The sequence below is a fragment of the Lepisma saccharinum genome, chromosome 18, assembly GCF_977018435.1.
Source record: "Lepisma saccharinum chromosome 18, izLepSacc3.1, whole genome shotgun sequence".
NCBI lineage: Eukaryota > Metazoa > Arthropoda > Insecta > Zygentoma > Lepismatidae > Lepisma > Lepisma saccharinum.
The window spans coordinates 65,055,431-65,069,185 of record NC_139246.1 but is presented as its reverse complement, the minus strand read 5'-3'; the positions used below and the strand labels follow the sequence as shown (position 1 = coordinate 65,069,185).

General features: G+C 37.9%; 1 protein-coding gene across 2 annotated transcripts in view; it reads left to right on the top strand.

The window, feature by feature from the left end:
• Window positions 1-4,656: 4,656 nt before the first annotated feature.
• The window catches only part of LOC146002134 (uncharacterized), a 24,430-nt gene continuing 15,331 nt past the window's right edge, over window positions 4,657-13,755 (top strand). The window contains exons 1-2 of one of the 2 annotated variants that reach the window (XM_083139854.1): window positions 4,657-4,799; window positions 12,189-12,273. In XM_083139854.1, the coding sequence (XP_082995980.1) occupies window positions 4,782-4,799; window positions 12,189-12,273 (103 nt within the window). In that variant the 5' untranslated portion in view covers window positions 4,657-4,781. The remainder of the gene's footprint in view (window positions 4,800-12,188; window positions 12,274-13,755) is intronic. The other variant, XM_083139855.1, reaches the window with a different exon arrangement.

Sequence of the window (13,755 nt, the reverse complement as noted above, 5' to 3'; positions counted from 1 at the left end):
GGCTCGAGCGAACATGCACCACCTAAAACTTTCCATTTCACACAGAACTTCACCACTACAGAAATGTGAATGTCTTCATCCCTCGAACAGTGTTCTTAAAATAACGTGAACTGTATGGTGTAGGGGAATCGCGTTCGCCTGCGGAATGGAAGTTTGTCGGTTCAAACCTCTTGCTTCTTTGCAGAGACTTTTTCGGAAAGTAAAAGGTTTAAGACGAGAATGCTTATCTACATTTCTCGGAAATTTCCGTTGATGTTTCTGCAATTTACGTCCAGCATTTCCGGAAGACATTTGAATCGTAGTAAGCAAGATGTAACTTGGAAGATGCAGAAATATGAGATGTAAATTCTGAGGTGGGTAGTTTTGAACGTTTAACATAGCATAAAATTTGTGGTTGTATCATGGAAAATTCGACGTATATTTTAGGTCGGCAGTGAAGAGCACATAGAACATAGTATTTGTGTGTCTGTGTATTTGTATTGTTGTTTTGAGTCAATTTTATGCACAGATAGGCTGCGACTGGGCCTACAGCTTAAACTGGAATCCGATCCGAACCACTGTGCAATGAGCCTTATCCGGGTATCAAACTCGGGACCCCTTGATTACAACATGCTGACGATGTAACTCTATGTATGAAGTTGCCTCAGGATTTGACGATATTATATAAATTACTAGAGCGATATGAATCAGCATCAGCTTTACATATTAATTATAATAAAACTCAATATTTGTCACTTAGCGACACACAATTGACTTCTATGTTATTACCATTCAGAGAAGTTACGTCTCTTAAAATTCTTGGTATTCATTTTTCTACTTCGTTCAATGAGATGATAGAACGTAACTATGCTCCGTGTATAAATTCGCTGAAAGCTATTTTGTGGTCTATCTCGTGATCTCAGTCTTGTTACCCTGCCCCCGTGTCAGGGCAACAGTGTTTTTTTTTCTTATTTAAATATTTTATTTATGTTAATTAATTAGGTAATTACGTGTATTTTATGTAATAAGGGTATCTCAATTTATTATGCATTTTTAGGTTCGTACTATTCCATGTATAAATACCATGTAGCTCTCTGTTCTTTCTTGGTGTTTCGAACGTTCAAAAGAAAGGCGGGCAGTTTAGCTGTTAAAGATTAAAAATTTTGAAAGAAGGGCGGTTGGCAACAGACGCCAACCAAACGTATATAAACTCCCAGATGAGAGTGGGGGAGGTCGGCTGTTGGAACTGAGACTTGGAAGGGAGAGGCTGTTTTTGCTTCGGTTAGCTAGGACCGGAGGACAGCTCTCCCGAAACGGATGCTGTAAGAGATTGGATTGCCGGGCAAGCTAGTGCCTTGGTATCCAGTTTACAGGTAAAAAGGTAGTTTGTACTGGATGTTATTTTGAAGTAATTACGGTGCGCCGGGCAGCCTAGTGCCTTGTCACCGTGGAGGTTGAGAAATGTACACGTCGGGCGACCTCGCGCCTGTTAAGACGTTTCTTGGAGTAACGCGAGTCTACCTTGTGACAAGCGTACTCCTGATGTAATTCATGAAATGTAAAGCATCCAGGTACAAACAATAGAGATTCCAACATCAAAATTAGAGTTTTGGCCCGATAAATAATTAGAGAAATGAACGTTCGGATACGACATGTATATACTTTAAATTTTACGTTAATTAAACTTATAGAAATTATCCAAAATTTCCGTTTTTAATTTCACACAAGCTGGACAAGGTAATTTATCCCCCTATAGCAATAAGGTTTCGCAAAGGTTTTCCGTTGTCTCTTGTAGTTAATTATATAATTATGTTGACTTGTAGCAACCCACGTGCATTGTCGTACAAAGAAAGATACCCCTAGACAAATCTGAGCCGAGTACGAAGTGCACCGAACCTCGAGTGCGGAGGTAAAGTGTGGGGGGGCCAGGCGAGTAACATATTTATTTGTGATGAGATGATAGAACGTAACTATGCTCCGTGTATAAATTCGTTGAAAGCTATTTTGTGGTCTATCTCGTGATCTCAGTCTCAAGTCTCGTGTTGCGTTCGTAAACATGTATGCTTGCTCGAAACTATGGTATCTTGCGAAGTTACTTCCAATGAGGAAAATGGACTACAAAAATATAAGAAGTGCGATAAATTGGTTTGTGTGGGCAAAGCACATATTCAGGGTCAGCCACGAGACGCTTTGTTTACCTCTGCAACACGGAGGATTAACCTTGACCAATATTGAGCGGAAGAGTCAAGCTCTTCGAATACGCAACGACATTGCAACACTAGTGAATCACCCTACTTGTATAACTGCTATCCTTATGAAGGAAATGCTTAATGATATCGAACTGAGGTCGCCCATTTGTGTTGAACGTATACCCAAAAAAATATAAACATTTGCGAGACTCGATCGTGAAAATTTGTTATCAATTACTCACTTCAAAGGATTTTGCAGTACCTACAGTGGCAGCTCTTTATAAGCGTTTCTGCGTGTCTCGTATGATAACGTGTTAAGCAGGGTTTCGGAGCGGAGCGGATCAACGCTCCGGCTGTTGCCCACGCTCCGGAGCGAGGAGCGAGATTCTAAGAAATGGTTCGCTCCGCTCCGGAGCGGAGCAGCGGGAATCGGAAATTTCTCGCTCCGCTCGGAGCATGCGACTTAAAAAGTCGATCTACTCCGCTCCGGAGCGGAGCGTGTCTCTCAAAAAGTTGAACCACTCCGCTCCGGATCGGAGTGCTGTCGTACCACGCTCCTCTCCGGAGCGAGGAGCGGAGTAGAACTGACGCTTCGAAGTCGCTCCGGAGCGCTCCTTTAGTACGCTCCGCACTCCGCTCCGAAACCCTGGTGTAAAGTCACTCTCCGAAATCCAACAGTAGACTGGGGTCAAATTTGGAAAAATGTCCATGCTAAACATATGCCTCCTTATATTACGTCTGTGTGGTATAGTGTTTTACATGATCTTGTGGTTACTGAGACGAAATTATGTAATATTCGGTTATCGAATGTATTCATTGTAAATGTGAGGGGACGATGCAACATTGGTTAAGTGAATGTATAAGAACTAGAGAAACTTGGAAATATTTATGTGTCCTCGTAGGCAAAATGTGTCGATTGCCGCCTCATTGCATTAACGTACAGTTTCTATTGTTACCTAACTTTCACTACTATGCTGACTAAATTGAAAAGTGTGCAGTGGATTTTTGGTCAATATATTTGGTTCGTATGCAAATATAAGGAAATGGATTTTCATGAGCAATTCTTGCAGGATATAAAACACGAATATTATCAACATAGTGAAAATAAGAGGAAAACTTTATTTATTAACTTTTTGACAGTCCTTACTGAACATTAACATGTACAATTGTAGTCATTCATATGTGATTTTCAGTTAAATATGATTGTATGTTTGTTTTTTAAATAAATTGTTAAAAAGAAAAGTGGTTAGCTCATCGCGCTGCAACGCTAGGGGTCCCGGGTTTGAATCCCGCTTGGGCTTGGATGTGGGTGTTTGTCCGAATAATGAGAACGAATGTGAATAAAGTGGAAATTGACATATGTGAAAGTGTACGAATGTGTGAATGACGGGGGATACTGCCGAATAGGGGCATTCCTTTATATATATATACATATAGTATATATAAAGTGGTTAGCACATCAAACTGCTACGCCAAGGGTCCTGGGTTTGAATCCCGCTCGGGATTGGTTGTTTGTGAATGCCCATTCATCAATTTCATCATTTTATCACTCATCCTCATCTTCGCGAATTAGTCAAGAGGCACAAAACGCAAAGTAAAATAAACTAAATCAATCAATCAATCATTGTATTAGTTAAAAAAAAATGACCACTGTAACTAATGGTAAATCCACGGCATGACTTCTCGTATGCAAACTTCATTACTTTCATTTTCTTTTTCTTTTCTTTTTATTACTTTATTTTTCATTTATCTTCATTTCATTTTAAATTGCATATAATTCAATTTAAGAAAAACGAAGACTACAGTAATTAATGGGAACAAAGTCGTAAATAAATAAATACATATTTTTAAAATATTATCTAAAAAGCCGGTCCCGTGGTGGAGTGGTTAGCACACTGGGTTCGAATCCCGTCATGGGCATGGGTGTTTGTGAGTGCCCATTCATCAATTTCATCATATCATCACTCATCTTCGCAATTTAGCCAAAAGTGGCACAACGAGGGAAGTAAAATAAAGCAAGTCTACAAACAATATTATCCAAAAAGTAATACAGTCACTATGTGTGAAGATCATATATGTGCTCTGATCGCCAGCATTACTGCTTACCGTTTTCTTGTCTTACTTAATTGCATAAGAGTTGAAAGCTGCAAACGTGATTCCGAAAAGAAAGAAAAAACTCGTCACTTGACACTGCCTGCGCTGGCACACGACACGTACAAAGGGAAGCCACAAACCTTTTTTCTCTGTCTTCCTGGCCAATGGACCGATTCAAGGGCGAGACCGAACGAATCGCATGAAAAGAGATCCAAATGAAAATTTTGCAGGGCAAGGCTTCAATGCATTTTTTACCATAGTGAAAGCTGTCGGCGACACGCAACTGTTATCTCCTCGCAGAACAGCAGCGGAGTAGAACAAACCAGGGCAAGAAAGCTCAGAAGGAGGGAAGGAAGAGAGTTTAAAAAAGAAAGGAGAAGTAGGAAAGTAGGTAATTAGATCCGTACCAATGGACATTGGGTCCACAAAAGTGTTCTCATAAATGCTGCAAGGTGTTTCACACCCGTCATTTTATCAACGGCTGCGATAGGGGAAGCTTTCACAGTGATCAAAGTGACGATGCCTTCCCTCAGAACGGTAAGCGACTTTTTAAATGTTAGTTGGATAGCATTAGGTTACTTATTTACAATACACATCCAGTGCTCGTTTAAATATAAGTATCTGGGCCTCCCCGGTGCCGCAGTGGTAGCGTTGTCGGCTTGTAATCAAGGGTTCCAGGGTTAGATACCCGGTGGAGGCACTTTGTGGTTCGGATCTCACTTTAAACTGTAGGTCCAGTTCCAATTAACCATACTGTGCATAAAGTGGACTTAAAACATCAATTCAATCAATCAATCAAATATAAGTATATGCTTTTAATATGACAAATGATTTAAATTTGATGATACGTTGAGAGTATCAGAGTGGTGAGAGTTATTGATGGAATCCGTTTATCAGAAATCTGTCCGTCGCCTTGTAATCAGGGGGTTTTCCAGTCTCTATAATTTCTTCTGTCTGTCCTGTGTCAGTTGTGATATAATCTCCCTATTTCTCTGCTTTCAACTGTTCAATGTGTACTTCGCTTTGTATAGTGGATATATTGTTTTATCCCTTCAAATTAAAAAGGAATTCTTCACATACTTGGATACTTTATTAGGTGATTTAAGCAAATAATAGTAGGGCTGCACTGTTTAAATAATGCGAAAATATGAAAGACATGGAAGAATTCTTTACCAATCCATAAGGCAGCGAATGTTATTAGGTTACAAGAAGGATTTATATTTGTTAAACCAGCACAAATGGAAAAAATACTTTAATGACCTTTTAAATATTCATGTAGGAGATATATCAGAAGTAAATGAAGTACACACAGTACTGGACCTTTAGTTCCAGAACCTAATTTGACTGATGTTAAAGATACTATTAAAAGGCTAAAGATTAACAAAGCACCTGACATTGATTTAATACCAGCTGAGTTAATTGAATATGGTGGGAATTCGTTAATATGTCAAATTCATAAATTAATTTGTTTATTATGGAATAAAGAAGAAATCCCTCAACAGTGGAAAGAATCCATAATTGTTCCTGTGTTTAAAAAAAGTGATAAAATGAACTGCAATAATTACCGTGGAATTTCTCTACTCTCAACAACATATAAAATAGTATCTAACATTATTTTAGCAAGACTAACCCCATATGCTAATGATATTATAGGTGATTATCAATGTGAACGTAGCATATCAACAACAGATCAAATTTTTCACATAAGACAGACACTTGAGAGATAGTGGGAATATAATATAAATATCCATCAGCTATTCATTGATTTTAAAAAAGCATATGATTTAGTCAAAAGAGATAAATTATATAATATATTAGTCAAGTTTGGAATACCTAAGAAGCTTGTTAATATGATAAAAGTATGCACAAGTGAGACAAAAAGTAAAATTCGTGTGGATATTAATATGTCTGACAAATTTACAATTCATGATGGGTTAAAACAAGGAGATGCATTATCTCCATTGTTCTTTAATTTTGCTTTAGAATACGCTGTTAGGAAGGTAGAAGAAACTAACGAAGGACTAAAATTAAATGGTGAGACTCAGCTGATAGCATATGCAGATGATGTAGACTTATTAGGGGATGATGTGAATACAATTAAGAAGAATGCTAAAATATTTTTCAAAACTGCTAAAGAGATAGGTTTGGAAGTTAACAAAGAGAAAACTAAATATATGCTAACAGGCCGAAACCAAGAGTTAGGTAATAATCAAAATCTAATTATTCATAACAACTCATTTTAATCAGTTTCCAAATTCAAATACTTAGGAGTAATATTAACAAATGAAAATTATATTAAAGAGGAAATAAAAAGTAGGCTTAATTCAGGAAATGCATGTTACTTCTCTCTTCATAAAATTTTGTCTTCTCGTTTAATATCTAAGAAACTAAAAGTTAAAATATACAAAACAGTAATTTTGCCTGTAGTATTATATGGATGTGAAACTTGGTCCCTTACATTGAAAGAGGAACATAAATTGAGAGTATTTGAAAATAAGATCCTTAGGAAAATCTTTGGACCTAAAAGGGATGAGGAGACAGGTGAGTGGAGAAGGTTACATAATTTATAAGTACATAATTTGTTTTCATGTCCAGATATTATTAGAACAATTAAATCAAGAAGACTTAGGTGGGCAGGCCACGTGGCACGAATGGGAGAGGAAAGAAGAGTTTACAGGATTGTTGTTGGGAAACCTGATGGTAAGAGACCAGTAGGAAGACCAAGACGAAGATGGATGGATAATGTTCAGATGGACCTAAGGGAAATTGGTAGGGATGGAAAAGAGTATATAGATTTTGCTCAGGATAGAGACAGATGGAAGATCTGTGTTGCTGCAGCCATGAACCTTCGGGTTCAAGAAGGCTAGAGAGTTAGTTAGTTAGTTAGAAACCTGTACCGCCTCTAGGAGAGGGGCAAGGCTTCGCTGTACGTACATGGAGGAAAACCTCCTAGCAGCAAGAAATATTTGAAATATAATTTTAGCATACCCAGTGGAGGCACGTAATGGTTCGGATTCCACTTTAAGTTGTAAGCCCAGTACCAATTACCCTTACTGTGCATAAAAAAATAAAAATAAAATCGAATGCAATTTAAGCGTTTAGATTCGGATAGCAAGTTATGCCAAAATTTGACATTTAGAGTTGCCCGGTTTTTGCCTTCCCTTATTTGCCACTATTACAAGTCAACAATATTGTGAGTTTTTAACTGGAAAGAGTGCTGCTTCCTGGGTCATGGTTTTTGAATTATCCTATACATGGTTCACAAGTTTTACAAATTGATAAGTGCATATGATTCTTTGTATTTAATTATTAATGCCTTATTGGGAAAGTTTTAAAACACGCAAAGAATGAACATTTGTTCATTCTGCATTAAACTTTCCCAGCATAAAAACTAGAATTTTCACGGAAAATACAAGGTCCGCCCATAAAGAAACCGGACTGTCAAAAAAAGAACCAAACCAAATAAAAAGGTACCGTATTCTGGCAACACTGCAAAGAGCTATATCTAAACTTCTCGTCAGTGCATGTTTCAACCTGTTACAGGGAGTCGTGCGTCAGATGCAGGTTGTGTGCAGGCGGCGTACAAAATACGCGCACCAAGATGGAACAACATTACAACATAAAGTTTTTTTTTACAAATTGGGAAAATCGTTTACCGAAACGTTACAGATGATACGGGCAGTGTATGATGATGCAGCATTATCAAGAACTCAGGTGTATGACTGGTACAATCGTTTCAAAGGTGGACGTGAAAGTGTCGAGGATGAACCAAAATCAAGACGTCCTTTAACGTCAAGGAATGACGACAATGTGGAGAAAGTTCGTGCACTGGTGAGAGGTGAGAGACTTTTAACGACGCAGCAACTGTCAGACATGCTTCATATCAGCGGACCTGCAAATGAGGAAAGTGTGTACTCGCTTTGTGTCTCGCATTTTGACAGAACAAGAAAAAGACAAAAGGAAAGAGTGCTGTCAGGATTTGGTTTCAACTGCGGAGCAGGATAACAACTTCCTAAAATGTATCGTGGTGGAAGATGAAACCTGGTGTTTACAATATGACCCTGAAACAAAATGACAGAGTGCGCAGTGGAAAGGACAGTTCTCGCCCGTATAGAAAAAAGCACGGATGTCGAAATCGAAGACAAAGGTGCTGCTGATTGCATTTTTGATTACCAAGGACTCATCCACCATGAATTTGTCCCTGAAAACCAAACAATCAATCAGTGGTATTACAAGGAAGTGCTTGTTCGACTCAGAAACAGGATGAAGCGAGTTAGGAAGGATCTCTGTTATTCTGACCAATGGTTTCTTTTACATGATAATGCTCGGCCTCATACCGCATTGTCTGTACAACTATACCTTGCAAAGCATTCAGTGACAGTGATCAATCACCCTCCATATTCTCCGGACTAATCGCAAGCTGATTTCTTTCCTTTTTCCCAATCTTAAGATGGCTATGAAAGGGCGAAGATTTGACTACGTCGCGGACATTAAATTAAATGTTACGCGTATTTTGCGAACACTTACTGTCAATGACTATCAACAGTGTTTCCAAGACCTGTACAAACGCTGGTCAACGGGTATTGCCTCCTTTGGTGATTATTTTGAAGGTGATAAAGTCATTTGAAGGCAATTACTTGTTTTCTTTCCTAAAACAAAAGGTTCAGTTTTTTTATGGCCGAACCTTGTATCACTGTAAATGGTAAAAGTAATGGAATTTGCACAAAATGAATATCGTAAAATCGATGTCATTCCTTAAGCACAAGCGACCACAAGCGATATTTTACTAAAGTAAATCTTCATCTGGCCAATGCAGGAAAAATATATGCTCGATAGCGTGCAATAGAAATACGCATAGCGCTTGGGGAAAGATACTTTTGCATGTAATGTAGAAAGTAATTTAGTCCAAAAAAATCCATACGTAGCAATTCTTCTCTTGTTCAGAGCTCTTTACGACTCTTGGAAAAAGTTTCATTTACTGATAATTATCACCTCAAGTGCCGACTTTACTCCCAAATTCCTCAAGAAGTATATGCATTACACATAAAAAGTTATTGTGTCAATATTGCGCACAATATGTATATGAAGTTGGTATCACTATCCAACTCCTTTGTATCTATCCTTAATAAATTTGAAAAACAGAAGTTGCTGCTGTTAAAATAATCTATTTTCTAATACCTCAATGCAAAATGTTTAAAAATATTATCTCCCTTTCAAAATTCAAACCGCTGTAAACCTATTCTGTCCCTCTTATCCCTGGAACAAGGGAACGGAAACAAGTCTCTGGACAAGTGAATGAACACGTGAGAGGGAACAGGATTGCGTGGAGGGGAAAAGCGACTGCAGTTACCAGCCTTCGCAGCAGCGTGTACTGCTTCGCTCTGCCCACTCGATTTCCTCCCCTTCTCTAACGCTATGCACGGCCTTGCTCCAGAGATAACTGAGACAGAGTATACTACAATGTGATACTAGTATAGTTCACTTGATTTGTGCTCTTGGAATTTTTTTAAGGATAAGAAAATTGTTTTCTAAGAAATTCAAAACAATGGAATTTGATAAAGTTTCGCTTCAGGAAATCAAGCTGCTGACTAATACTCTTTTGTGTAGTAAGGGAAAGGGTACAATTTTCGAAGGCATTAGTCGTTTGGAGAATAAGATATATATTTGCTTCTTCCATTTCGAATATTTAAATGGAATTTTCAAGTACTAATTACATTTCCACAATTGTCACGAAAGAAATTGTAGGAATTCTTACCAAGTATGAAATTATATAAATTTTAACTTTCATATTCTATCACTAAAAGCAGAATTTACATTTTAGAATTTACAGTTGTTATTTGTGAGTGTCCCTTCATCAGCTTCATCATATCATTACTCATCCTCATCTTCGCGATTAGCCAACAGTGGTAGAAAAGAGAAGTAAAATAAATCAAATCAATCAATCGTTGAGCTTGAAATACGAACAAATTTCGTCATGTAAGAAAGCTTCTTGCAAGCCAAGGAAATTATACAACACATGCAAAATTCTTGACGAGTGCTAACCTATTCTTTCATCCATTGCTGTAATTCATAACAAATTCTTATGGTCAGAATTGGCCTAGCACAAGTGGGAAAGAGATACACGGACACTAACATACCATACCAAGCAATTCATCAATTCACTCATTCCAAGTTCCTGTTTCTGCAGTATAGTTCTACATGATTTAGTATTTCAGATGACTGAATCTTTCTAGGCTACTTTAATGGTGTTAATGAAAGTAATCATGAACTGATGAAAGATATAGAATAAAAATATTTTTTTAACACTTTGTCTCACTGTATAGTGTAAAAATTCAACTGAAAGAAAAGTGCAGTTTGTTGGCGAAATTGGATTTGAAATTATGAAAATTGGCTTTACTCTGAAGAAAATAGTATATCTTTCATGTGAAATATAATATTCCTCAGATCTACTTTTGATTTCCGATCTTACATTTAAATATGTCTGCTAAAACACGGTCAGTTTCACTGCCATTCATAAATTAATGTACTGGAGTAGATTGTGGTATTATTAGACAACAAATCTAAGTACGAGTTTGAAATTGCCTCATGCAAGAAAAGCAATGTTTAGAAAACACGGTTTTGGTAAATTACAATAAAAATTATTTACAGTACATGTGTTTAATATTTAATCCATCCGGTTCTGGCACACTCAGTCAGGTTTTATTTTCCACTTGGTTATCTTAGGAGGTCTAGGGGTCGCACCAGAATAGGACACTGAAGGGGCAGTGGTGACAAAGTCGATCGAACATTCATTTTTTTTAATATTGTGATAATAGCAAAATAAAACATGCCAAGTCCTTTAAGTTGCTTATATCATGGAAGGAGGTAGAAGGGAGGTGTTCCTACAGTTTACATAACTTCTTACTTCAAACATTCAACAGTGATTTTCCAAATCTTGACGCTGCTCTGGGAATGCCAGTGAGAGCAGTTTGGTGTTGTAAAAACCACTAAAACTGCCGTCAGTTATTCAATGCCGGAGAGCAGACTTTCTAGCAGGGTTGTTAAAGGTCCAGGAATTTTAAATAAATTCAATTCCTGTCCAGGAGAGAAAATCATCAATGGTAAATGTGTTCTGGACAGTAAAGAACATTTTTATCTGTAAAGTATTTCAATTCGGTCCAGGAACATTTTTCCGGATCAATTTAAATACGGTCCATTAACCTTTCTTCGGGATCAGTTTAAATAGGGTCCAAGTTCCGTAATGAGATGAAACAATACACAAATTGGACCGAATTTAAATTATACCAGAAAAAAGGTTCGGGTCCTGTTGCGGAACCCAATGGAATCCTTAGAATCCATTTAAACCCTGCTTTCTAGTTTGGCACCCTTTACAGCGAATGCTGATGTCCTGCAAGAAATTGACTTTCAGTCTCTCATTCATCAATTTGATGACATGATAGCCAGAAGGAAACAGTTTTAGGCGACTATTCTCTTGTTATACCATGTTAATTTATTATCAAAGTCCAATAAATTGTTTTTAATCAGATGTGTCTATATTTTAAAGTTTACAAATGTTATTAATATAGAGCATACAATTAGTGGAGGTGAAGTACCTTAATAACGTAACTAATAATAATAATGTCGGCAGGGCCCAAAACAAAGGTTAGCCTAGGGACCCAAATTTTATAAATTCCTTTGAATCTAGTTTCCACCAAACGCCAAAACTGAATGCTATAAGTTCTAAACTTGGCTCCTAACCTAACAATTCCTAACCTACAATTCAGCTTTGGTCTAATAATTCATCTGTTGTTGGCAATTATTTTTTGGCGTATGGTGGGAGCAGGCATCAGGCCCCTTCCTTTCTCTACGTAAACGGTATGAAAAATCCACACTCAAGTTTCATTTTTATGTTAATTTTCTTAGTTATCTTGCTTCTCTTTCTTGTAGATGCTGGTTTACGCCGTTGTCCTCTTCGCTATTGTAGCACCAATTTATGCAGGAATCTACGTACTCGACGATGGTGAACCAGAAGGTATGACGGAACATGATCTTGGTTTATATTGTTACTTGAGATTTTAAGGAAATGTGAATGCTTTTAGTCTCTATGGACGTGAAGTGGAGTTTTTGCACGTTTTCAGTCGAATTGTAAGGATGTCACATGTTGGTGTGTGTTATGCGCTTCATGATGATGAAAACTATATATGTAATGTTGCCAAGTATGATCTCTGAAACTTTGACCAGCGATTCGACATTTAGACTCGGGAAAAATTAAAAAGTTACTGCTTCAACTATATATATCTCAGGAACTGCAGGGTGTTTCACTCGCTCTCGGCCTCTATTTTAGCTTATAAAAATTAAACTATTGACCATAATGTAATTAAATTTGCTACGGACGTACCTTGGTGTATGAGAAGCATGGTGACGTCAGAGCGACTGTTGAAAGTGCTCGCCATTAGCATGACACGATCTTCAAAAAGAAAAACACAATTTCTTGCATGCTGGCGTTGGAAGTGTGGGAAAGGGCACCATCCTGCTGAAATAGCCATTACGGAGTTCCTCGACATCCAACTGATTTGCAAACCCGTGGAATACTTCCACGTAGATGGGGCCAATAATGCGGCGCCTTGTTAAAGCAAACCACGCTCCAATGTTCTCATCATGAAGAGGTGATTAGTTCACAGTGTAAGGATTCTCAGAAGTCGAAAGCAGAGTTGGTCACAACAGCAGGGTCAATAACTCAGACTCAAACACACGTTCGAACGATTGGCACTTAACGGCAGAATCGCCCAGACTCCGGCACATGCCCATGAAAGGACTAGAGAGACTGTGCCGCCATCTCCAATGACGTCACCATGCTTCTCATACACCAAGGCATGTCCGTAACAAATTTCATTACATTATGACGAACACTATGATTTTATAAGCGAAAATCAGGGGCGGAGAACGAGTGAAACGCCATGTACAAGAACTCAATGAAGAAATTTAATTGACCTAGCAAATAAAAGTTCAACCTAATAAATAGACTCACTTATTAAATATTGACCGTTCTGCGAGGGACGATAAGTCGCGCTGATAGAAATGAGGAGCTCCTTATGAACTCGTACTTCAACTGTAGTCCTGTTAGAAGTCAGAAAATTTTCCATTGTAGTATGCATAAAGTCCTCACTTGCATGGTTTCAAATCTAGCGATTTCTAAAATTTGTGATGACCTACTGGCACGATGTACGTGTGCTCATAGATGTAATAGATAGTCCAGGTCCTCATCCCTTATATATTCTTATGGAATGGAGCGAGTTCTCGAAAATGTTGATGTTAGGTATTTTCATACGGCCCAATAAGTAGTTGCACGTGACGTGTCGGTGCAGCAGGAACTAGAACTGCATATCAAGCTTTCGTTAACTAGTTAGTTGCACATAAATTATTTCGATGGATTTGTCCCTCTGTCTGTGACAGTAAAATAACTGATGGTCGGCAACAATCCCATAGATGCATACACGATGACTCTTGTCTTTCT